Source organism: Pimephales promelas, chromosome 10, assembly GCF_988280905.1.
Source record: "Pimephales promelas chromosome 10, fPimPro1.hap1.1, whole genome shotgun sequence".
NCBI classification, from domain to species: Eukaryota; Metazoa; Chordata; class Actinopteri; order Cypriniformes; family Leuciscidae; genus Pimephales; species Pimephales promelas.
In genome coordinates, this window is record NC_142778.1 from 34,424,152 (window position 1) to 34,449,131 (window position 24,980).

A 24,980-nucleotide genomic window follows, 5' to 3' on the forward strand; every position below is an offset into this window, starting at 1 on the left:
TTTCACTCACTCATGCACACACTTTTATTATCTATAAAAAATATTTTATATTAATGTCCTATATAATTATAGAATTGACCATTTAATTGTAAATTGCATAGCCTATTATATTATATTATTATAACATATTATTATAACATATTATTATATTATATTATATTATATTATATTATATTATATTATATTATATTATATTATATTATATTATATTATATTATATTATATTATCTGGCCCTAATAGGTCACATCCACTTTGCATACACTATAAACTCAATTTCCCAGAATGCCCTACTGTCCTCCACCCCCAGTCCAGCCGGTGTATTTGGATACAAAGTCAGCCTCAGGAGCTGACAGCTCGGTCCATGGAATAGATCGTCTTTCTCACAGATAAAGAAAACGGTGGTAGAAACGATTCGATTGAGATGGACGACAGGACGACTATCTGACCCAGCTGGGAGAAATATTACAAGAGCATCCTTCAGTGGAATTCGATGATGTGTAGGCTACAACATATGGGAATATTTCAGCATTATGATACGCCCATGCGACGGGCTGTGTGGATGTTGTGATGTACAGTGAACGATCCAAGCAACCATAAACATCTGAATTCCGAAAACCGGTTTTTGGACGTATGGATAGCCTACTTTCTCACTGATCTCTGGATTACAAGAAATATCGTTGCAGAATATAGAAAGGAACTAGGTGGCTTATCATCATCACCATTATTATTATTATTATAAAGATGGTGGACGCATCTTGTGCTGGCTTTTATTTGGGCAACATAAACACATTATTGAGAATTTCGTCGCCTAATCGCTACGACCTGGATAAAAGTAATCTTTATGCAAGCCATTCGCATCACTCTCATTCTTCATAGAATGATCTCAATATCGCCATATCATAATAATCCAATATAAAGCCGAAGTTCCGTTTAAGCTTATCACACATTTCTATTTATATACGCAACTGACTCCAGCTTTATGGATCAACTGCTCGATGACAATAAAATGTGTACTGTTAAAATGACAATCATGAAAATGAGGACTTGAAATAAGAACTTGCGCTACATAGAAATTACTGCGAGTCGCTTTTGTTTATGACTTGAATTAAATTGCATAGCCTACAGTAGACGTGAAGTAGCAGCTATAGTAGGGTTTATTGATTCAATATTAATCCGCCTTTTCCAAATATGCTAAACGCTAAACGGGTAGAATATATTATGTATGTCGAATAAATCTAATGACAACCACTGCTCTGCCATCTCTCTGTTGTGATTCTCATCTTAAAATGGACGCGCGCTTTCCTTGACGGCAATTTAGAGACTTGAACTGTCTTGTAGAGTTCGCAATGTACCGGATTTACACGAAACAAGAGAAACGTGAAGTGAATATTACGAATGTGCAAATAATTGTGGATCGCGAGCTGGCGCATCCCTGTGAGCCTATCAGAGCAGAATGTCTGAAGATGCCCTAAGTTCGCGCATGCATGTGTTTAAGGCTATGAATATTCATTAAAGTCCATTGCGAAGAGCAACATCGATGTACATTTACAAATATGAGAGTTTTACATGGATCGGATTTACATAGATTAGAGGTTACGACAACATTCCAGAGATTTAACACCTAGATATGTGATGTAGGTCAAATTATCAGAAGACTCATCTAGTTCCTGTTTTATCCTGTAGTATGATATTATTTTAGTTAAGGATTCTACTGTTACAAGGAGAAATCAAGCAAGGACATCAGTGGTTCTTCTAATGGAAAAGCCCAATGCTGCTCAAGCAACCAAAAAGAAAACATTTTTACGTCTTGACGGACTGGACATTCTCATCTAATCTCATTGACTTTGGATCTCAAGTTTCCCTAGAAAAAAACTTGTATTGTGGCCTAATGCAAAACTCTTATTCAGAATCCTTGTCCTAGTCATATTAGAGCTGTAAGCATACATTGACTGACTACAATGGCTCTATAAATGTTAACACGCACACAAAGTGTGTTGTGGACAATCCAAGCAACCATTGAGGACAGTGAAGCCCAGCAAAAGCTTTACTCATATACTCACTTTCTTCCCTCATCAACCAGGCCTGCACTCAGTAGATGGGCTCTGCATGGATAATAGGCGCAAGTTGACAGAGGGCCTCCTCCAGCTTTTGAGACCTCATCGCTGACCTGTGCACTCAGTGATGGACCCATATACAAGACTGAGTGGAGTAGGAGCTGGAGGTGGTGGTAGTGCCGCCCCACTACCTTGCACCAACATTGGCGGTTCCTGTGGACCCCAAGTTCCCCCTGTCCTCCCAGAAAATACAAATTCAACACCTTGTCTGACACACAACAGCAGCAGCAGCCAGAACTCCTCTACCCGTCTTTCCTCAGTGGGATCCCCAGATTCCCATCTTCCCCATCATCATGACGGCATTAACACTTACTGGACAGCTGTCTTTGATTATGAGGCCACCGCGGACGAGGAGCTGACCTTGCGACGCGGTGACCTATTGGAAGTGCTTTCCAAGGACTCCAAAGTTTCTGGAGATGAGGGATGGTGGACTGGAAAGATCCAAGACAAGGTGGGCATATTCCCTAGTAATTATGTGACCCGACGTGACACCAGCTATCCAGCATTGCCTCCGGGAGGTCTGGTCGGTGGGGAGTCGCCACTGGATATTGATTTCTCGGAGCTGTGCTTGGAGGAAGTGATTGGCGCTGGCGGATTTGGAAAGGTGTATAGGGGTGTGTGGCAAGATGAGGAAGTGGCTGTTAAAGCGGCTCGTCAGGACCCAGATGAGGACATCAGTGCCACGGCAGAGAACGTGAGGCAGGAGGCCAGACTCTTCTGGATGCTCCGACACCGCAACATCATCGCTCTCCGAGGTGTTTGCCTGCAAGAGCCAAATCTTTGCCTGGTTATGGAGTATGCCCGTGGTGGAGCACTTAACCGGGCACTTGCTGGGAAAAACGTGCCTCCTCGGGTACTGGTGAATTGGGCAGTGCAGATTGCGACTGGAATGGACTACTTGCACAACCAGACTTTTGTGCCAATCATCCATCGAGACCTCAAATCCAGTAACAGTGAGTCACGTTTCTTTATTGTTCACTGTTAAAATAAATGTGCTAAATCGTACCTTGTCATCGGGTCAGTACTCCTGAAGGGGCCAACTTTGCACCTTATCTACCCCTAAAAGGTCCACATTATTACCTTAGCATAGAATAGCCGCGTTTCCACCGCAGGAACTTTTCCCAGGAACTAGGAACTTTGGGGTGGTACTTGGTGTGTTTACATCACAGGAACCAGGGTTGAAGTTCTGAATAAAAATTTACCCCCCAGAAAGTCCCTGCTGGTGAGGTAGTACTTTTTTAGAGTTCAGGAACTTTCGGGGTGGGACTTTTGCGATGAACATGCTGATTGGTTCTTACCACTTCGTCCCATCCATCTCACGGTCAATGTCCGGTGATAACAAACGTCTACTTATCTAGCATTACAAGCTTTCTGAATATGGTTTGAGTGCTTGTCTCTTTTCTGCCGTTTTGTTAATTACCTCGTTAGTAAACCAATCGCACACAAAAGCAGCACAGCTTGAATCTCCTCCATACAAAACTCAAAACAAACGCGTAGACTGGGTGGAGCAGTCGCACGCAGTTCAACGTCACTACATAATCTTCCCGCCCAGTCCGCGGTGTAAACGCAGTAAAAAAAAAAAACGCAGGGGCAAAAAAAAATCCTATGAAAAAAGTTCCTGGGACAAATAGTTCCTGGTAATTGCGGTGGATGTACCCCTACGTTACTGCTATGAACCTTACAAAGGTACAAAGATGTCCCTTTGAGTCACAAGCAGTTGTACCCCTAAAGGTACAAATTTTGCTAAAAGGTTCTGAGTGTGTTCTGATGCACTCAACACCAAAATGCTCATACGCAACAATAAATCTGCAATGGGAATTGCACAAAAATCATGTGTTTGCCACTGGTGGAGTGAACAATAAGAATACATATTGTGTGTGGACTTGGAAACAATTTTTCTCCTTTTTGTATAGCTTCTTGTCGTTGCATTGCTTTCTCTTCTTAAGACGAGCTGCTCTGCTCTGGAAAATACTGGACTATTTTTGGTCCTTTGTGCTATTTGCAGCTAAGCGCAGTTGATGTTGTTGTGGGCAGAAAGAAGAGAGTAGCTGAATGGATGAGTATGGATGCATTTTGGAAAATGAACGCTGCACACTAGAAATACTAAGTGTTCGATTTTTGCAGTTTTGCAGTAGCAGAGCTTGACAGACCCTCAAGAGAAGATTTAGTAAAGTCTGCTAATCCCTGTCAAATCCATGAAAACAGTCGTCCCAGTGCTGCTCCCTCTCTCAGCAATGGGATGCTTGTTTACGGTGCCCCTGTAGACACAGGAGGGGTGAAAGCATTAGCTGTCAGAGTTTAGAGTTTCACTGCTTCTCATTATCCAGGGGCTCTGAGCTCAGGTATCCTCTTCAAACTGTAGGCGTACTTGGAGATTGGCACAGCTGCCGTGGCAACAGAGGCGGATTCCAAGCCCTCCAGCCTCTTCCCAGCTCCCCTCAATTGCACCCTCGACATCCCCCTCCCCCCATAGTACAGTCCCCGCTCAACAACACAGTACAGCGGGATTGTGTGTACGGTATAGTGTCCCCTTTAGTGCACCAATGATTGCATTCCTTTACTAGTGTTGGTTTGTCACAAAATTGATCTCTGATTTAGTACCCCTCATAATTCAACTGGCTTTTGTAAATACATCATATTAGAACAATGATACGAGGAGTCAGGACAAAAGACAAAGACTTTTACATTTGCATGCCAAAATTACTGTAATAGCTGTCTCTCCTTCATGTTGCCTGAAGGCCTAATTTGAACATACTTGGTTCGCCGGTTGTCAGTACCTGAATAACTAGGATAATCTGATTACTGTGACCTCCTTTAAAGTGATGTCACTCTGTGTGTGTGTGTGTGTGTGAGTTGATAGGCTGGAGACATTGGTCAGTTCATGTCGTTAACTGAGCTCACTCTGAACTTAAGTTACCGTTATTACAGAATGGTCCACAGTCTGGGAAAACAAATGAGAAATGGGGATCAATTGGAAAGGTGACTCAGCTGAGAGTAACGCTAAACCCCTGATCACCTTCCCTTGACACACTCCTCAGGCACGTCTTTCCTGGAACACAGGAATGGCTAATGGCCACTGTCTTGTGCATGATATCAAATAGTCTTGGCACACATTTTTCCACTTTAATTGAACCCAATTAATATCCCTACACTCAACTTCAATATTATGTTTAAGGCTGTGGTAGACCGATATATTAGTCATTAGACATGTTAATAAGATTATATTTGACAATTTCGAGATTATCAGCCAGTAGCTGGTCATTCCACCTAATATATCAGCTGCTAGTTCATGGATTTTATGCATTTGGATTCTCAAATTATGGCAAATCTTGCCAAAAATTTGTCACCATTAAAGGTTACTGAGCTGTTGCCTTGGCTTTTGACTTGCTTGACTTGCTTAGTTGACTTGCTTAGTTGGAATATTACCATTTACCGGTAATATTCAACAATATTATTGATCTCCCTTACTTAAGGTGGACGATGACGCAATTTTTTTCTAGAAACTTTGTTGTATTATTTTCAAGTTATCACTGTGAAACTGCTTTAATACAATCTGTATTGTAAAAAGCGCTATATAAATAAAGGTGACTTGACTAGTTAACCATGCCTCTTCAGTGACGTTTACATACTCAACCGTGGACGTAAAAGTGCAGTCCTGTATTTTTATGACCTTAACACATTCCTTAACAACAGTCTTATATGCACACCTAAAATCTATGTACAGACTACTAGGTTTGTGGTTGTTTTGGACTGATTATCTGTTTTAAAATATTCCCCGCAGTGAGGCTGGGCGTTTTTTCTACTCTGACTACAGTTCAGTTATTGACCATGTGATGTCCATACCATATTAGCAGGTGAATTGCTTGTAAAGGTGTAAAGGAAGACTTGTCAAATTGTGTTTTGCAAGCAGTTGTAGAGAAAATGAATCAGGGAGATGTGTCCGAGAATGGCTGAGAACATAGCAACAATGACCCCTTTATCGCACGCCCAAGACAGAGACGGCTCGACAATGACTGGAGTCACTCGCCTGGCTAGAGAAGGGGAGGGTGTATGAGAAACTGAGCGTCTGGACCATGCACTAGAGTTCATATTGATACAGGGGACAGGAAAAGAGACTAAGGGATATGTATAAATACATGTGTGGCTATATGTTTGTATGTCCTAGACAAGCCCCAGGGTCTGAACTCACACAGGGTCAGTGGTGGGTTATAAGCACCGGGGTCAGAGGGGTACAGGGTTGAGCGACTCGTTTGTCACAAAGGACGGATGAATGGCTGTAGTTCTAATTTTCCTGTTGCTCAATTTGTAGAGCATTGCACAAGGTCATGGGTTCAATTCCTAGAGAACCCACATAAAAAATAAGATGAAGAGATGTATAGCCTAATTGCACTTGCACATGACATTACATCATAAATTATGTACTTACTGTATCTAACTGTGAATAAAATGCTTTATATTGGTATTTTAGTTTGCTAAAAGCAGTGTTAGGGAAAGTTACTTTTAAAAGTACTTTTACTTAGTTACTTTTCGAGTAAAGTAATTACATTACTTTTGTGTTATTTTTTCTCACCTGTGCTGGGCTTGCTTGCCTGTTTTTTTAATTACAAAAAAAGTTGGCAAATAAGAGGCTCGCAAAAATGAAGTCGCCTGTACAGTAGAGGGCGCAGCTCAAACAAACCTTTCACTTTTTACTGTTTTTGCTACCTCTCTCACACACATAGACTCAGTATTCAGAAGTTTAGCTTTTCAGGCTACAAAAAACTTTTACAAAAGAGGCTTGACAGTTTCACAACGCCACTCTCCTGCCTTTACGACTGCACCCTGCATTCATGCGACACACAAATGTCACCCACAATTTTAGGAGTTCCATTAATGAGTAATAGGATACATTCCTTTCCCACTGATTGAAATGAGTCAGGCAGGATGGTGGTAAAAGTGAGGCCATGGACTTTTTGCATTGTTTGGACTCTGGTTAGTGACCATGAGTAATTTTTCTGGCCCTCTACACGTGTTAAACGTTATACACCAATACCATTTTAGAGACCTTAGGGACAGATTTACTAACAGCTTGCTCCAGTGCGAACCCTCTTTTGGCGTTAAAAAACTTTACTTTTACGCTGAAATTAAAAATTGACGCTGAAAAGGTGTGGACATAGTTAAGGTTTCCGCTCATCAATTTACAGGGATTTCTGCCATTATTTACCTCCAAAAAAGGCATGTCTTAAAGGGATACTCCACTGTTTTTTTATATTAAACTACGTTATTCCTTTAACTAAGGCGAGTTGATGCATACCTCTGTCGTCTCAATGCGTGCACTCAATCGCTCTGCCGCACGAGACACTTTGATCGCACTTAACGTTAGCTTAGCCCATTTCATTCATTAGGATCCAAGCAAAGACGCGACCAAACACCTCCACGTTTCCCTATTTAAATACAGTTACTCGAGTAGAGTAACTCGACCTAGGATGGTGACACAAAATAAAACGTTGCGCTTTTTTAAGCATGTAAAGTGGAAAACTATAATGTATGGCGGAATACCACAGCAAGTGATTGGGAGCACTTCGACTCGGCGCATATATATCTATGGACTCGGCGCGGTAAAATCACTCCGGAGAGTGAGAGGTTGGAGTGGACTTTTAACGAGTGATGATATTACTGCGCCGAGTCGAAAGTGCTCCCAAGCACTTGCTGTGGTATTCCGCCATACAATATAGTTATCCATTTTACACGCTTAGAAAACCGCAACGTTTTACTTTGTGTCACCGTCCTAGGTCGAGTAACACTAACTGTTTTTAAATAGGGAAAACGTGGAGGTGTTTGGTCGCTTCTCTGCTTGGCCCCTATTGAATGAACTGGGCTAGTTAAGTGCTATAAAAGTGTCTCGCGCGCCAGAGCGATTGAGACGACAGAGGTATGTATCAACTCGTTTTAGTTAAGGGAATAACATACCCAGACAGCAAACTGACATTGAATCAACGTGGAAACGACGTCTCTCATGACATCGAAACAACGTTAATCTGGCATTGTTTTGCCCATCGAATTAACGTTGAACCAACGTCAGACGCGGCATTCTTCAAAGCTAAATGAAAATCGAAAATTGGTTTGCTTTCATAACGTTGAAACAACGTTGATTTCAAGTTGATTTTCCGTTAGTTTTGAAAGAATGACGCGTCTGACGTTGGTTCAACGTTAATTCGATGAGCAAAACAATGTCAGATCAACGTTGTTTCGATGTCATGTTTCCACGTTGATTCAATGTCAGTTTGCTATCTGGGTAGTTTAATATGAAAAAATGGTGGATTATCCCTTTAAACCAGACGCTAATTTGCGCTGCTCTTGGTAGATTGCGATGGTCTTTAATTTACGTGTCGTCAGTAGATCTCACGCAGAACTTTCCCCTCCCATCGGTGCTTTTATGGAATTGCAGTCTCATGCTAATTTGCCCTGTTTAGTATATCACAGTTTGAGAAGTGAGATCTGTATTAATAGTAAAGCCATAATTTCCCAATGTGTCCTCACTCTCAAGTAATTTTGGCAAGTCAGTAAATCGTTTTTCTGTTTTATTGAAACGTCCAATGAAGCAATTCAGCCCAATTAATTGAATTTCCCAGCATTACTTGAGAGACGGGACGTTCTAGGAAAGTGTGCTTGATACATTCACTCCTCGTCTCTGTCTCTTCAAGCACTCAGCGCTCCAGAGTAGCTCTATGCAGGCGTGAATATTGGTAATGAATTTATGTCGTACACGTTGTTAATTGTGAAGTATGTCCAATCTGCTGTTCGGCTTCTGGTGTTTCTGTTTGCAACAAATATTGCACGTATACACTGTGTGGAATAAATCCATGACCTTCAATAATCCGTTTTACTTGAATGTGCATCATAATACAGAGGACGCTACTTCTGTTAAATAGCTCTAAGGGGTGCCATGCATGATTATGAATGTATTGTTTACGGATAGTTTTGGGAAATAAATACGATTGATTTACTCTTTCATATAGGCTTTATCCAATAAAAGCAATCTCCAGCGCTGACAAAAAACATCTGTTTTGGTGGGAATTGGGGATCTGTAGCACAGGTGTGTGTATTGGCCATCTTTTCTCTAGGCATGTGCGAGTGAGAGCGAGCAACCAGTGTAGGTCAGTGTCTTTCTTAGTTTAAACTTTGACACAGTTTAAATGCAAGCCAGATAGCAAATACACACAGTATCTGCCACAAAAATCAATAAAGAGACAATAAAAAGGAGGCCTGGCGGTCTCGGTTAATGAACTGAAGACCGTAGGCCTCGTGTGACTGAGTAAAACTGTTCAAGTTAATATATAACCACACACATTTTGTGCAGGCATGAGAATTTCTTAGTTGTTTGTTTACTATTTAAAGAGTTAGAGTCCAAGGTTTGGCTCAGAACTCACATGACACATAGCAAAGTGCTTATCCACACCCAAACTGAGCACACACGATAATGCATCACACACAGACGTTTACTACGGACTAAAGCATTACACAGTCAATTATCAAAGCAAGACCTGCCCACATTTAGAAGTGTCTACAGGTGTAATGGCACAGTACAGTACCACACATCTGTACCCACCAAGTGACAATGCATAGAGCATGTGGATAATATCGTGGGAAAGACACAGAGTGTATAGTGTTGTAGTCCACATGCAATGCACACTGAACAATACATGTAAATGTGACAACACAGGCAGCCACTATACTGTAGCTCTGTACACTGAACGCACTGGCATGGCCGAGTGCCTCAGATCTTGGGCACAATGCCCATTGCTGGCCTGCTCTTCTGCCATCTTACTGTGCCATAGAAGTCAGAGGAGTATTGTTGGATCACTGAAAGCAAGGCAGACGGGAGCAGGGGGAGCAAGGCAGAGCCTCCCTAGACTAGAACAGGTTGTGTTAGTGTCCTGTAAACAGATCCTTCCAGGATTTTCTCCATATAATGGACTTCAATGGGAACCAAATGGTCCAAGGTCCAAATGAGAGTTTCAGTGCAGCTTCAAAGGGCTTTAAACGACACCAGACGATGAAGCCTTCGAGTCATGACTCTAAAAAAGATTTGTTCATTTTGATGAACGAGTTCGAACAGGAGAGTCACGAACGCGCATCACAGGACAGAGCAAGGCGAACATTTGTGCTTAACTTAAACTTTTTTATTCATTTTTGAAATGTCCGATCGTTTTTCTAGATAAGACCCTTATTCGTCGTCTGGTGTCGTTTAAAGCTGCACCGAAACTCTCATTTGGACCTTGAAGCATTTGGTTCCCATTGAAGTCCGTTATATGGAGAAAAATCCTGGAATGTTTTCATCAAAAAACTTAATTTCTTTTCGACTGAAGAAAGAAAGACGTGGACATCTTGGATGACATGGGGGTGAGTAAATGATCAGCAAAAGTTTTTTTTTAAAGTGAACTACTCCTTTAATCATTAAAGAACGGCCAATGAAGAAGAAGTGTTCCTGGCAAGTGTGAGAACACACAGATAAGCGGCGTAGCTCTGGCAGGCAGGTGCTTTGGTGACTGTCAGGTGCTGCTTGTGTCATGGAGTGTCTCTTTGCATGTGCCTCGGGTGACATTTACCTCAAAGAGGCCTGACAGTGACAGCAGCACAGCTGACACTAAGAAAAGCTGGCTGTCCACAGGTACATTTAACCCTGTGGGAGAGGGAGGCCGTGACAACTACTGTACACAGCAACTGAATGTCAGTAAAGTTTACTTGAAATAAACCATTGACACGTGAAGATAAATTAAAGATGAACACTAGCGATTGTTAAAGTGTGAAAAGAAATGACCCTGTTCTGGAGATCTTTCGCTGTTCTCTCCTCCCTATTCAGGCAAATTTTCATGCAGTTCCTGGTTGGTGGTTTGCATTCCAAATGTCCCTAAAAGAGACTCAATGTATGTCTAGAGAACAAGGCCCTCATCAGTACAGCGCGGGTTATAATAACACTGTTATCTATTGACATTTTCGGCGGTCTAATATTGACATTCGAACAGAGTCGGGACAGAAATTTGACTCTAATCGAGAATGCTGAAACTCGAGGACTTTTAAAAAGAGCAGACAACAAAGCAGCAGCATCTAATGTCTGAAAGTCACCATGCAGAAGATCATATTGGGTACAAAGCCATAATAATATCTCCTGGAGGGCAGCGTTGTGCCGTGCTGGAACTGATTAAAGCTCAGTGAGCCGTCGGTGTCGCTTCTGCAGCCAACCAAAGGTATCGGTGACAGTTCCAATGTAAAATCAAGCGCACGCACGCTCTAGGACTGAAACCCAGTGCACATTAAATGAAAAGTGTGTTTGTTAACACTTTATTAGGGATGGGAATCATGAAGAAGTTGAAAAGTACATACTTTTGAGTGTGTAAGGATGTGAAACGATTAATCGCGATTAATCGCATCCAAAATAAAAGTTTGTGTTTACATAATATATGTGGGTGCACTGTGTATAATTATTTATACATATAAATACGCACACATGCATGGATATTTAAGAAAAAAATATATAAAATATTTATATTTACATATATAAATCTATATACAGTATATACATGAAAATATTTCTTAAATATATACAAGCATTTTTGTGTATTTGTATATATAAAATAATTATACACAGTGCACCCACATATATTATGTAAACACAAACTTTTATTTTGGATGCGATTAATCGTTTGACAGCCCTAATATTTACGTACATATTTACAGCGGGTCTATTTGCATTTCGCACGGGATTAGTATTGCCTGAGGTAATTTTTCCGGACCTTTTTACTGCAGGTAAAAGTTGCCGTTATGTTCACTGACATTGTTCGTAATAATTACTGAGATGGCACATTCGGACTGGGCTAAAATCACTGAAAAGCTCTGGTAATAATTAGGCTACCCCACTTTTAGGGCTTTTAAGACACATTGTCACACATCTGCCATGTCTGTAGTTTTTAACACTTTATTTGTGTAGTTCTGCACCAAATCCTCATCCAAAGCGCAATGGGTTGTGGGCAATATTAGCCGTCAGAGTTGAACGGATCCACACTTAGTGGAACGGTCCACTTGAACAAAATCTTGGCATACTCTTGGACTTTTAACATACTCTTTTCAACATACACTGCTTTGGGACACACTTATTATAATCTCACATGCTATTTAGGATGGATCGTATGCATCCACGTTGAAGTCCACTACACTAGGTGCGCTGTATGTTATTGTTTCACAAAATGAACTGACTCAAGAATCAAGAGTTTGGGAACCTTATGGTTGTAATCCAACACGCTTGACTCAGAATAAGCAGTACTAAGTCTTTAATGAACAAGGAGATTTGAACACTTGCCACAAATAAAACAAAGGCGATGGCCAACAACCAACTGAGCTAAACATACACTTGGGCACTAACAAGGGAACTAAACAAGACACGGGTGAAACTAATCAGTGACTAAAGAAACCAACAAGAAAATGAATAAAACAGAAAGGAAACACAGGCACATGAACAAAAAGACAACGAAACCGAACACTACACTGGTTGTGTTGTGTGTTTTCGATTCACTAGAGATCATTCTGTATTTACGATCTCAATATTTGATGATTTGGCTTTGATCTGGGGCTTTTCCTGTCAGATCTTGTAGTCTTGAACTGTATTCTTGGCAAACTAACCACGTACAATACACGAACGCCACTGTGAAAGTGCACTTTAAACATGGCTTTATGAAATGAATGGGACATCAGTCTCATTACACACTATAAAGCCCAGACAGACTGCCATATATAGCTCCTCTTCAGTCCTTCTTTCATATTTATATATTTCCACATCTCTCGCTCTCATTTTCTTTACTTTTGCTGCCTTTTTCTTATGCTGCTTGCTGTCTGAAATATCCACGTCACTCCCTGTGTTTAGCACTCCTACATATTGAGCACACAAAGCCACAGCACAAGAATACAAATACATACTTATGCAAACACGCACACACACACACACAGATGATATGCCCTATTTCCTCTTGCCCTTGGTTCATTCCTTTATTCTCCTTTCACCCATTCCCATCATCATCATCATCCCTATCTCTTTCTCTTTCCCCCTTTAGTTGAGTGTAAGAATGGATGCCTGGGCAGGCGACAGCTGGAATCTGATTCATACGGGAATGGAGAGAGGTAGGCAGGGTAAAAGAGAGAGAGAGAGAGAGAGAGAGAATGAGGGGGATGAGAGGGATTGTCTGTAGGGCACAGTGATAAAAAGGAAATGCATGCAATCTCCCAGAGACTGCTGAGGATAGGGAGGAAAAGGGGGCCACACTCAGTGATTGGTCCAAACCAGCCCCGCTTAGTCATGCCTCTGCTGATTGGTCCACAGCCATGCTTGCCACCAGCGCTCTTAGTCAATAACCTTTTCAGTGAAATTCTGCTTAGATGGCTGTTTATGTCACTGTGCTGAAATCAACTAGATAAGAATAATATAAGTCATGCGCTCTAAAAAAAATGCTGGGTTGTTTCAACCCAATTTTGGGTCAAATATGGACTAACCCAAACATTGGGTTAAAATTTAACCCAACGTCTGGGTTCGTCCAAAATTGACCAAAATTTGGGTTGAAACAACCCATTTTTGACCTATTTTCAAAACTGAATATAAAGACCTTCGGTGTTAGGGTAGGTGATGCAGCTAAAAGTTAAATCGCAAAAATAAAATATGCATTTTAATTTTATTTAATGCATTTGCTCTGAAATGGAGAAGAATATCATAAAAGCCATTGTAGCCAAGCAGATTCAAATGCTTCACACCTGCAGAGGTTCTAAAAAAAATCGAGTCGTGTTTCCCGAAAATATCGTTGCAACGAACATTAGCAAACAGCATCGCACAGTAGTGTGGTTGGAATGACAACTTTTGACCTGTAATTAGAAGCAGAGTTCATTTGCATGACATGTGGACTTTTCACTTTTAAAAAAACTTTTGCTGATAATTTACTCACCCCCATGTCATCCAAGACGTCTTTCTTTCTTCAGTCGGAAAGATTTTTAAGGTTTTTGATGAAAACATTCCAGGATTTTCTCCATATAATGGACTTCATTGGGAACCAAACGGTTCAAGGTCCAAATGAGAGTTTCAGTGCAGACTGTTCAAAGGGCTTTAAACGACACCAGACGACGAATAAGGGTCTTATCTAGCGAAACGATCGGTCATTTAAAAAAAAAAAAGAAAGTTTATGTTTTATAAGCACAAATGCTCACCTTGCTCTGTTCTGTGTGATTCTCCTGTTCGAACTAGTTAATCAAAATGAACGAATCGTTTTCGAGTCATTTCGTTCGTTGAATGAAATGACTCGAAAAAAAAACAAGTTCATCAAAATGAACGAATCTTTTTCGAGTCATTTTGTTCGTTGAATGAACCAAATGACTCAAAAAAAGATTCGTTCATTTTGATGAACGAGTTCGAACAGGAGAGTCACGAGTGCGCATCGCAGAACAGAGCAAGGCGAGCATTTGAGCTTATAAAACTTAAACTTTTTTATTTATTTTTTAAATGACCGATCGTTTCGCTAGATAAGACCCTTATTCATCTGATATATAGACCCAGGTCCAAAAACAGGAACCTCTAAGAAACACAAAGTGAAGGATTCACACTGCTATGTCAGCATGTAAAAAGTCCCTCTCTCAGCAGTGTAATGTACTGTACTTGGGCGGAAGCGGCAGGTAGAATGGGACATGATTCAGCCACAGTACCAGCTGTTCTGGCCTTCAGGGGACCGCTTCATTTCACGCTTCTGAACTATAAATGGCACTGAGGGGATCTGTGCGTTCAGATTAAGATATGGAAGGGGGGGCGACTCTCCTATTGATTGAGACACAGACAAAGAAGACAGCATAGAGTGGGTGAAAGAATACATTTCACACACAGACAGCTTGTCTCTTTCTCTGACAAATCAGGAACAAATTCATGTCCTGGATGCTCAAAAATTGTACTAAAAACAAGCTATTTAGTAAAAGTGATCAGCACAACAACTCAACCTCTTTATTGGTTAATGATTAATCAGTGACTGTTCAAATATGTTTATCAGCCTCTTGACTCTAAACTGCTGGATCATGTCGTTCTCATGGTTCGACGAAGAGACAAATGGTCTAGTCTCCAATCGGATCATGAAGGGTCAAGGGTCAAATTGCTTGTTGTAATGACAAACAGTTAAACAAGGCTCGCAGTGTGACAGATGTGTGTGCCATGACATCAAACACACTGCACTTTATCATCATCAGGCTTGGGTTAAAGCTGCAGATGGAGACATATATAAAGGAAATTAGGCTAATTAGGTTGTATTTGATGTCAATTTGGGGCCAGTGCTGGGATTGGCCAAGTTTTATTTACATATGCGTATAAATGCACAGAATGTAAATAAAGTGTGAATATAAATGTAACGAATGGGAGTTATGGTTGATGTCCTGTGCATATGATGGTTGGCTTGAGATTGTTTGATGTTAGACTGTTGCGAGTGGTAAAACCTGTGTGACTGTCCTCTCATATATCATCCCAATACATAAACACACACTTACATGCATGCTGTGAATGGCCAGCATTAGCCCTTAGTGACGAGCCACAACAGAACTTAATTGGAACAAACATGCATGTATATGCAGTGTACACACACACACATTTACCATTGACACACCCTCGCTTGTTCAACCTCAAACATGTTCAACCAATGTGTTTTGTGCCTCTTTGTTCACTCTCCCTCTCTCTCCTCGCGTATACTCACACAATCCTATATATTCTTTCTCTGTGACGAGCACACACACACACACACACACACACATACACGTTCACCCCCTGATAACCCTCCGGTGGCAGCCGTCCGTCCCTCAGCGTGACATGGCCTGGACGACAGCGACGTAACAATGACTTATTAACATTGTGAGCAGCCATCTCCTATTCTCCTAATCGCCCCTCAAACCAGAGTCAGGAACACACACACACACACACACACACACACCCACACACACACACACACACACACACACACACACACACACACACACACACACACACATACATTTACAGAGAAAGAGAGCTGGGTAAGATCTTAACAAAGTCATGCTTTACAAATTCAAAGAAATATGACATTATTAACTCACATTAATCAACATTCATCTTTGTTAACGTTACTATCATTAGCTCATCTCCATTACATTTAAAATGTTGTTATTGCGTTTGTAAATGTTAGTAAGAGTTTAATAAATGCTTTAGAAGTATTTTCATTGTTAGTTCTTGTTAGCTAATGTAATCTAATTGTAGGCTAGCAAACTAAAATCTGTCTTAATTAATATTTTTATGTTGAAAACAAATATCTGAACATTTTTAAAACAAAATATTTAGGGGTGTAACAATATATTGTGCCACAATATATAGCAATATAAACATGCCAAACTACATATCGTAGATGGTGACAATATGTATTGTGGATAGTCCCCCCAAAATAAAAATTACTGTGAAAAAAATTAAAGTTTTCAGAGTTTTAGTGTATTACATTGAACTGCTATATAGTGGATATATATATATATATATATATATATATATATATAAATAATGTTGAATATTAGTGATGCATGATATATCGGCCAGCATATCGGTATCGGCCGATATTTGTTCATTTTTTGTTATCGTTATCGGCCCGATAATAAAATTTGGCTGATATATTAAAGCTGATAAATAATGAATTATTTCCTTCAACACTTGAGACACTTAAGATGTGCACTGTTCAACAAGTTTGATCTTAATTGCTTGAAATATGATTGGAATCCAAAAGGAAAATATAGTTAAGTCAAAATGTGCTGTCATATCGGCTACATGAAATTATAATGAGAACATTATAATTGTGTGAATGGGAAATGGATTTTAATTGTGAGACTTTTGTTTGTGCAATCAGGCTCTCAAAAATGATATTTCGATTTATCGGTTGATATATTGGTTATCGGCTTTCAAATATAAAGAATTATCGGTTATCGGTATTGGCCAAAATATCGGTCTGATGTCTGATGTTACCAGTAAAAAGTACACTCTAAAAAATGCTGGGTTGTTTTAACCCAATTTTGGGTCAAATATGGACAAACCCGAAATGTTGGGTTAAAAATGTAATGTAAAAATTTAACCCAACGGCTGGGTTAGTCCATATTTGACCCAAAGTTGGGTTAAAACAACCCAGCATTTTTTAGAGTGTAGCCGACATTATTTTAAATATCTAGTCAGTGACAGTGCAAGGATATTCATCTAAAATAATTCTGTATTTTCAGCTTCAGAATCATGAATATTGTTATTCTGGTGTCACAATTGTCCTTTGGTTACAAGCACCAAATCCAAGACTATTCATTTAAACCTACAATGTATTTTGAATTTAGCATTTTAATAAACACTAATTTTTTTTGTTAACTTTTTACCATATGTTGGACTAACGCAATAATATCGTATCGTGAGCTCAGTATCGTGATATGTATCGAATCGTGACATGAGGGTATCGTTACACCGCTAAAAATAATTGACATAAGAAGCAAAGCTGCCAATATTAGAACATGTTTTTGATGTGGTTGAATGTGTATTTTTGTTGTTGCTGTTCCTCTGACAGATTTTTTATTTATTTTTTGGCTTGTCTCTTGACTCACTGCTTTGCCTCGGCGGCTGTCAAACTTCTAAGAAGATATTTTAAGCAGAAAGCATGTCCTTGTTTGAACACAAAAACAGAACATCTTTTGATAAGGAATGATAGTATTCATTTGGTGGTACTTTCATCAAATATTTCTGAATTTCATAAATTAGGGTATATTTATTCTTGTGAAAAAATTGTTTTTACTTTTACTTTTAATATATTATTTTTATAATATATTATTATACTATATTATATTACAAAGGCTTACACTCTCAACTGCTGTTTTTTCGTCAGTGTGTGTGTTTATTTTATTACTGAGAGAAAAGCATTTACATATTAATCTAAACGTCACTCTCAGCAGCGCGGATGGTACGGGTTTACCGGTGACGTGTTAATTGTGACTTCATGGGTGTGCATAAGACTGACAGGACACCTTCATAACCATGACATGACATAATATGAAGTAGGGTTTATGCATGTTTATGACAACTGTCATTAAGTGACTTTCGCTCAATAATAACATTTTGAATGCAAATATGACAGTTTAAGATGTCTTGTTCATGACAACTTGACATTAAATGAAGTTAAACTGTCATGCGGTTGGCTTTAACATTGGCTGTCATGAGGCATTATAACTGTGTCATGAATATTTTTCGGCTTCATGACAGCCGATGTCAAAACCAACCACCTGACATTTTAATGAAATGTTAACCAATAAAGCTAAGTTTGATAATTAATCTGCTATGTAATGTTTTGTTGTCTTGGTAATGTCAAGGTGTCATAACAAAGACACTGACAGGTTATGATGCATTGGTTTATGTCAAGGTGTCATAACAAAGACATCTCAAACAATGTCATATTTGCATTCAAAAAGTCATAACTGAGCGAATGACACTTAATGACAGTTGTCAAAAACATGCATAAAACAAAAAACATACGTCATGTCATGATTATGAAGGTGTCATGTTAGTCTTATGCACGCCCCTTCAAGTAAAGTGTTACCGATAAGACAAAGCTTAAGCTAGTCTCAGCCTAAAATACATGTTTGAGCTGTTTTAACTGAACGCAACTTGCAGTGAAATATCGTAAAATACGTCAGTTCCACTGTTTTGTCTCAAGATACACACCAGTAATGTGCTTTTTTATAAGCTACTTAAATCTCCTAATTAAACTAAGGCCTAATCCTGGCTTAATCTAAGCCCTGTCTGTGGAATTGTCATGTTCAGAGATGACAACAATGCCATTTAGCGGTTTAGGTTGAAACTGAAAACATTGCCACTACCACAAATCTATCTATCTATCTATATATATACAGTATATATATATATATATATATATATATATATATATATATATATATATCGCTAGTGTTTTTTGATAATCAATTATCGCCAAACATAATATCCCAATATTCATGATATTCTCTCACACCCGAGCATGTGAATGGATGTGGGAAATAGAGAAAGGTTCCACCTGTTCAACCTGAGCTTGTGATGTGCTAGTCAAACAGAAACTCAGCTGTGTTCCCTTCCTGTCTCTCTCGGCTCCCGTTTGCATATGTGTGGTGATAATGGAGCAGCAGACGGCACTCCACCCTTCCCCACCCCACTCAAACCAGTCCAGCTGACTATTGACACTCCAAACATTTCCATAGCCTGCCCGCACACGGAAACACAGGAGGAAACACAGCAGGGCACCACAAACTAGCATCGCTCTCTCATACACAATCACGCATTTACATATAAATGTGTATATATGTGGTCAAAATATATTTACAGGGCTTGACATTAACTTTTTTTGTGCTCAGCAGGATTTCAAAGTTACTAGCCACTTACTGGCCACAATTTTGACACAATAATACAAACGTCAGGTTTCTCAAGTTTTATCAAAAGCTTGGAGTGAGATCACATGCGGTAAGGGGAGGAGCCCCAATGGAGCCCCACCCCCCACTTTTAAGCCGTGCACTGTAAAAAAATATTGTTGGTTTAACTTAAAAAAGTAAGTAACCTGGTTGCCTTAAAATTTTAAGTTAATTGAACTGGAAAAAGTGAGTTAATACAATGAAGGAGATTAATTTAACCATCAGAAACTCAAAATTATATGTTATCTGAACTAAATAAATTATTTAAGTTGATTTGACAAAAGAAAAAAATGTTATGATTACTACACTGTAAAAAAATATTGTTGGTTTAACTTAAAAAAGTAAGTAACCCGGGTTGCCTTAAAATTTTAAGTTGATTGAACTGGAAAAAGTGAGTTAATACAATGAAGTAGATTAATTTAACCATCAGAAACTCAAAATAATAAGTTATCTCAACTAAATAAATTATTATAAAGTTGATTTGACAAAAGAAAAAATGTTGTGATAACAAATCTTGAAAATATTTTTTACAGTGTGGTTCATAATTAACCAGCGCAAATTGAAATTATAACAATTGGTAAATGTCATAAATGACAGAGCAATTCACATCAAATATAGCCTACTTATATTTCAAAAATATACAAAAAATATAACAAATTGCTCCAAACAGTTTGGAAAAACAAATCTTTCATGATTTGTAATCACATTTTTTCTTTTGTCAAATCAACTTAAATAATTTATGTAGTTCAGATAACATAATATTTTGAGTTTCTGGTGCTTAAATCAATCTCCTTCATTGTATTAACTCAAGTTCAATGAACTTAAAATATTAAGACAAGGTTACTTCATTTTTTAAGTTAAACCAACAATATATGTTTTAACAGTGTATTTGCTATATTCTAGACTCTAGAGGAAGTATGTAAAATGCAGTATATACAATATATTTCCCATATTTCTGAATATTAATGACTGGCAGCTAAATTTTAAATGTTAATTATTTATCAACCGCACACAATCGCTTTTAAATACACTAAGTGTTGTATAAAGTCGCACTAAGTCGCAACTTAATTCCCCTATTATTCACAAAACAAACAAATTATTCAACATCCTAATCTTGAAAACCAGGTCAACATTTAGCCTATTTAATTTATAACTTTAAAATATGTATGAAAGTCATAAAACGGTGTATTGTATTATTTTGATTTCATATTTATTTACAAACTTTTTTTTATAAAGACTTTCAAGTCTTTGTGCCAACTGTATAATCTCATGTGGATGAATGTGGCGTGACAGTGTTTCCCATCTGTTATTGTCTTATGTACCTGTTGACTTATATAATTCTTGTTCTAATAAACTAAGCATGTGGGTGCTAGCAGTTTCAGTAAACAGGTCCGAATTCATGGATAACAATGCCAGGATTGGTCGCTATCCTCTAATGCCACTTCTGTGAAATATTGACATTGTGCTCCACATGCAATTTACTGGCGCCTGTCTGTTCTGTGTATGCGTGTGTAGTTTAAAGCTTGTCATGTGCCTCGGACTGGGATGTAAAACTAAGCTTGTGTTGTGTTTAGATGAGTGTGCACTTTACCTTAGTTACGTGAAAGAGAGAGCTCGTGTGTGTGTGTTTAAGAGATCTTGTTTCTCTTCCCTGCACACATGCTACTGTCTGATAAATATTTGATATAGTGTAGAGCTCTCAACTCCCTCCAAAAGTCTAGAAGTCTTCATTTTGCTGAGTGACCCACTTCAATTTATTACTTTCTTAATAATTGATTCTATATTTTCATTATGTACACTGCTGTTTAAACGTAAGGGGTTAGTATGATTTTTAATACTTTTCAGCTAGAATGATTTCCATTTCAATTAAATGCTCTTTTTTTGAATTTAATTAAAATGGATTCCACAAAAATATGAAGCAGCACAATGGTTTAATATTGATAAGAAATGTTTCTTCGGCAGCAAATCGGCATATAATGATTTCTGAAGGATCGTTTTTTTGTCACTCTTCATGGTCCAATTGAATCCCGTCCTATATTTTGTTCCCGCTGAACATGTGGCTTCACTCAGAAATACGTCACATGCTAAAGTTAAAATGGGTTGGTAATGCCAGTTCAAAACAATACAAGAACAAGGACCTTATGTAGCTCCGCCCCTTTTGTGTTCTGTCTTCCGGTTTGTATTCCCACAGCACGAAAGTAAGATCTTACGGATTTATGCATGAAGCGCCCGCTTTAAAATCTTTGCTAAATTTGTTATGGCATTCGCTTCAAACATTACAATAACTCTAACTCAACGATAAGTAAATCACCAGCTAATTACTTGAAAGCCATGCCATAGAAATAAACAGAGCTACAGCAAAAACTGAAGTTCAAACACGAATTTATAAAGATGCACTGTAAAAAAAAAAAATATGTTCAATTTACGGTAAAATACCGGCAGCTGTGATTGCCAGAAAAAATACGGTAGCAAGAATTTACGGTAGTAAGGTTTTATAGACTTACCTTAAAATTTAACGGAAATAAACCGTATTTAATTATCTGATATACTGTTAAATTATCAACCATTTGAAGTGTTAATTTCTGATCTTCTACAAGAAACTTAATATTAATATAGAAGCTGCACAGTGTCATTCACTCAAACATTAAACACCATCATGGTCACACACATGAAATTTTAAAAAGGCAATAAACATTCATTTAACAACATTAAATGTCACATAAAACTCTAATGTACCTAACTGATTAGAAAAAAGACTAAGCAAACTATGAAGAAACAAGTTATTTCAGCAAAAATACATCAAGTGTGGAGTGTCACGCAGGGAATTGTGGGAATGTCAATTTACGTTTTTTTCACTGTAAATTATACAATGAGTTGTTCATTTTCACTTTAAAAACTGGAAATTTAACAGTATTTTACAGTAAAATTACATGAAATTTACCATTAGATCCATCACAGTTATTTACCGTATATAGGACGGAAACTTTCTGTTAACCACAGTTTTTCACTGTAGCATTTTTACAGTCTTTTACCATTAAAATCACGATCATTTTTTACAGCTTGTTTCTCTGACTCATAAGGTCTATAGAGTAGAGACCTGCGCGGGACACAATTTTCAGTCCCGCTCCCTCCCGCTCCCGCAAAGATTTGTCATTTTTAGTCCCGCTCCCGCCCGCATCTGTGATATAATGTCCCGCTCCCGCCCGCACTTTCTGACGAAAGGTCTTGGCCCTGGGGAAAAAAAATGCGTGCTCACAAAATTCCTTACCAATACTTGGTAACATATTTATTGGTAAGCCTGCATAATCAACCATACAAAACATTAAACAGGCATCAGTAACGAACGCCAACAAAGATAACATTAATCGGCCGAAATTCCATTAGGCTTAACATGTAACAAAAATATATATATATATATTCGATTAGGTAATATTATTATCTATCTAATATATATAATTCGATAATGCTCCTGTCACATTATAGGCTAGCCATGAAACATTGCGACTAAAAAACTATTTGGGCTTTGAGCCGCTCAGTGCAGGTGTTAAACTGAAAATAGCCTGTGTGCCTACCTTTTAATTTTAATAATAATAATATAATAATAATAATAATAATATGAATATGAATAGAATAATATGAATAATAATAATAAGAAGAAGAAAAAAAAAACTCAGCAGGTCGCTACCAGCATGTCTAAATGAAAATGATCAAAATAAAGGTAAAAGAAGCAGATAATGTTCCTGTCACATTATAGGCTAGCCATAAACTAAAACATTGTGACTAAAAAACTATGTGGGCTTTGAGCCGCTCAGTGCAGGTGTTAAAATGAAATAGCCCGTGTGCCTACCACAAGTACTTTAGAGAAGTAACGTAACTTACATCTGAAGCGCTTAGGCCTCTATCTGAAGCACTAGAGGCGCTCTGTTCCTCGTCCATGCTGTCTATTTTGAACTTGAACTAGCTTTCGAATTCGAACACGGAGCAGCGGGAAGGAATTGTCTCTAAACAAGTGTGCGACTGTGCGTGAGATTATGCCCCGCCCTACCCGACAATATTCACAAGTTTAGGCTGCTTAAAACGTTTTTATTGCTGCCAATCAGAATCTCCCTCACAACTACAAATTATGTACGCTACTTTATTCATTTATATATTTTATTTTACACTCAAATTTAATTTGCGGGAGTGCAGCGCATCATCCCTCACGACCGCACCCGCAAGTGCACCTCATCATCCCGCCCGCTCCCGCATTGACCTTTCAAAATTTCTCCCGCGCCGCACTGTTTTGCGTCGCGACCCGCGGGTCCCGCGGGAGTCCCGCGGGGGTGCAGACCTCTATAGAGATCTATGTTTTGTTTTCTTGAGGTGTCACTGTACATCATTCTCATATGACTCAAATGTGTGTTACATTTGCACTTCAGTTTTATCTTAATTGCAAATCAAGGGTGTTGTTTTTCCATCCATGTGTAAACCTTCTGATATGGTTACTGAGACTCCTTACTGGATATTACATGCAAAAGTTGTTATTGTTCCCACTATTCATTAATCAAGAAATCTCACCGATGGATTGTCAATCCACTTTGGCTTGATATGTCTCTGCTCCTCATTTCAGTTCTGATTCTGGAGCCCGTGGAGAGAGACGACCTGTGTGGAAAGACCCTGAAGATCACAGACTTCGGGCTCGCTCGGGAATGGCATCGCACCACAAAGATGAGCGCGGCGGGCACGTATGCCTGGATGGCTCCAGAGGTCATCAAGCTGTCACTGTTCTCAAAAAGCAGCGATGTATGGAGGTGAGCTGTTCCCCTGTGGACTGTGTTTTACAGCCTAACTAGAGGTTCTTATGGTCTTTTTCGTGTTAGTTTTGGGGTGTTACTCTGGGAGCTGCTGACTGGTGAGGTGCCGTACCGTGAAATTGACGCTTTGGCTGTGGCGTATGGAGTTGCCATGAACAAGCTGACCCTTCCCATTCCCTCCACCTGCCCCGAGGCCTTTGCACAGCTGCTGGGAGGTAAGAACAGTTTTGCTTAAACCGTGTGAACATCAGGAGATCTCAACTCTGGCTCTCAAGGTCCACTATCCTGAAGAGCAGGCACGTGCACACATAGACATCAAAGGGGGCTTGAGCACCTGCCCTTTTTATTCCTGGAGAGAAAGTGCCCTTTTTTTCTTTGGGGTGCTTTTTTATTTTATTTTTTTAAGAAAATACATATTACTATTTGCGCACAGTTTCCCTGTCAAACAAATATATTTAATGCATAGTGTATCTAAATATCAGGTCAGGAGTTCTGAAGCGCCGATCAGAGTAAACGCGTCACCTCTAGTGAGCTCGCGCTGCCGTTTGGACTTTGAGCCGAGCGGATAAACAGTCGCGCGCTTCAAATGTG

The 24,980-nt window shown here is 39.1% G+C and overlaps 1 protein-coding gene across 1 annotated transcript in view; it reads left to right on the forward strand.

Moving 5' to 3' along the window:
- The first annotated feature begins 319 nt into the window (after positions 1–319).
- map3k10 (mitogen-activated protein kinase kinase kinase 10) overlaps positions 320–24,980 on the forward strand; it is a 36,951-nt gene continuing 12,290 nt past the window's right edge. The window contains exons 1-3 of the mRNA XM_039684059.2: positions 320–3,068; positions 24,206–24,386; positions 24,456–24,604. Coding sequence (XP_039539993.2) covers positions 2,183–3,068; positions 24,206–24,386; positions 24,456–24,604 — 1,216 coding nt within the window. The 5' untranslated portion in view covers positions 320–2,182. The remainder of the gene's footprint in view (positions 3,069–24,205; positions 24,387–24,455; positions 24,605–24,980) is intronic.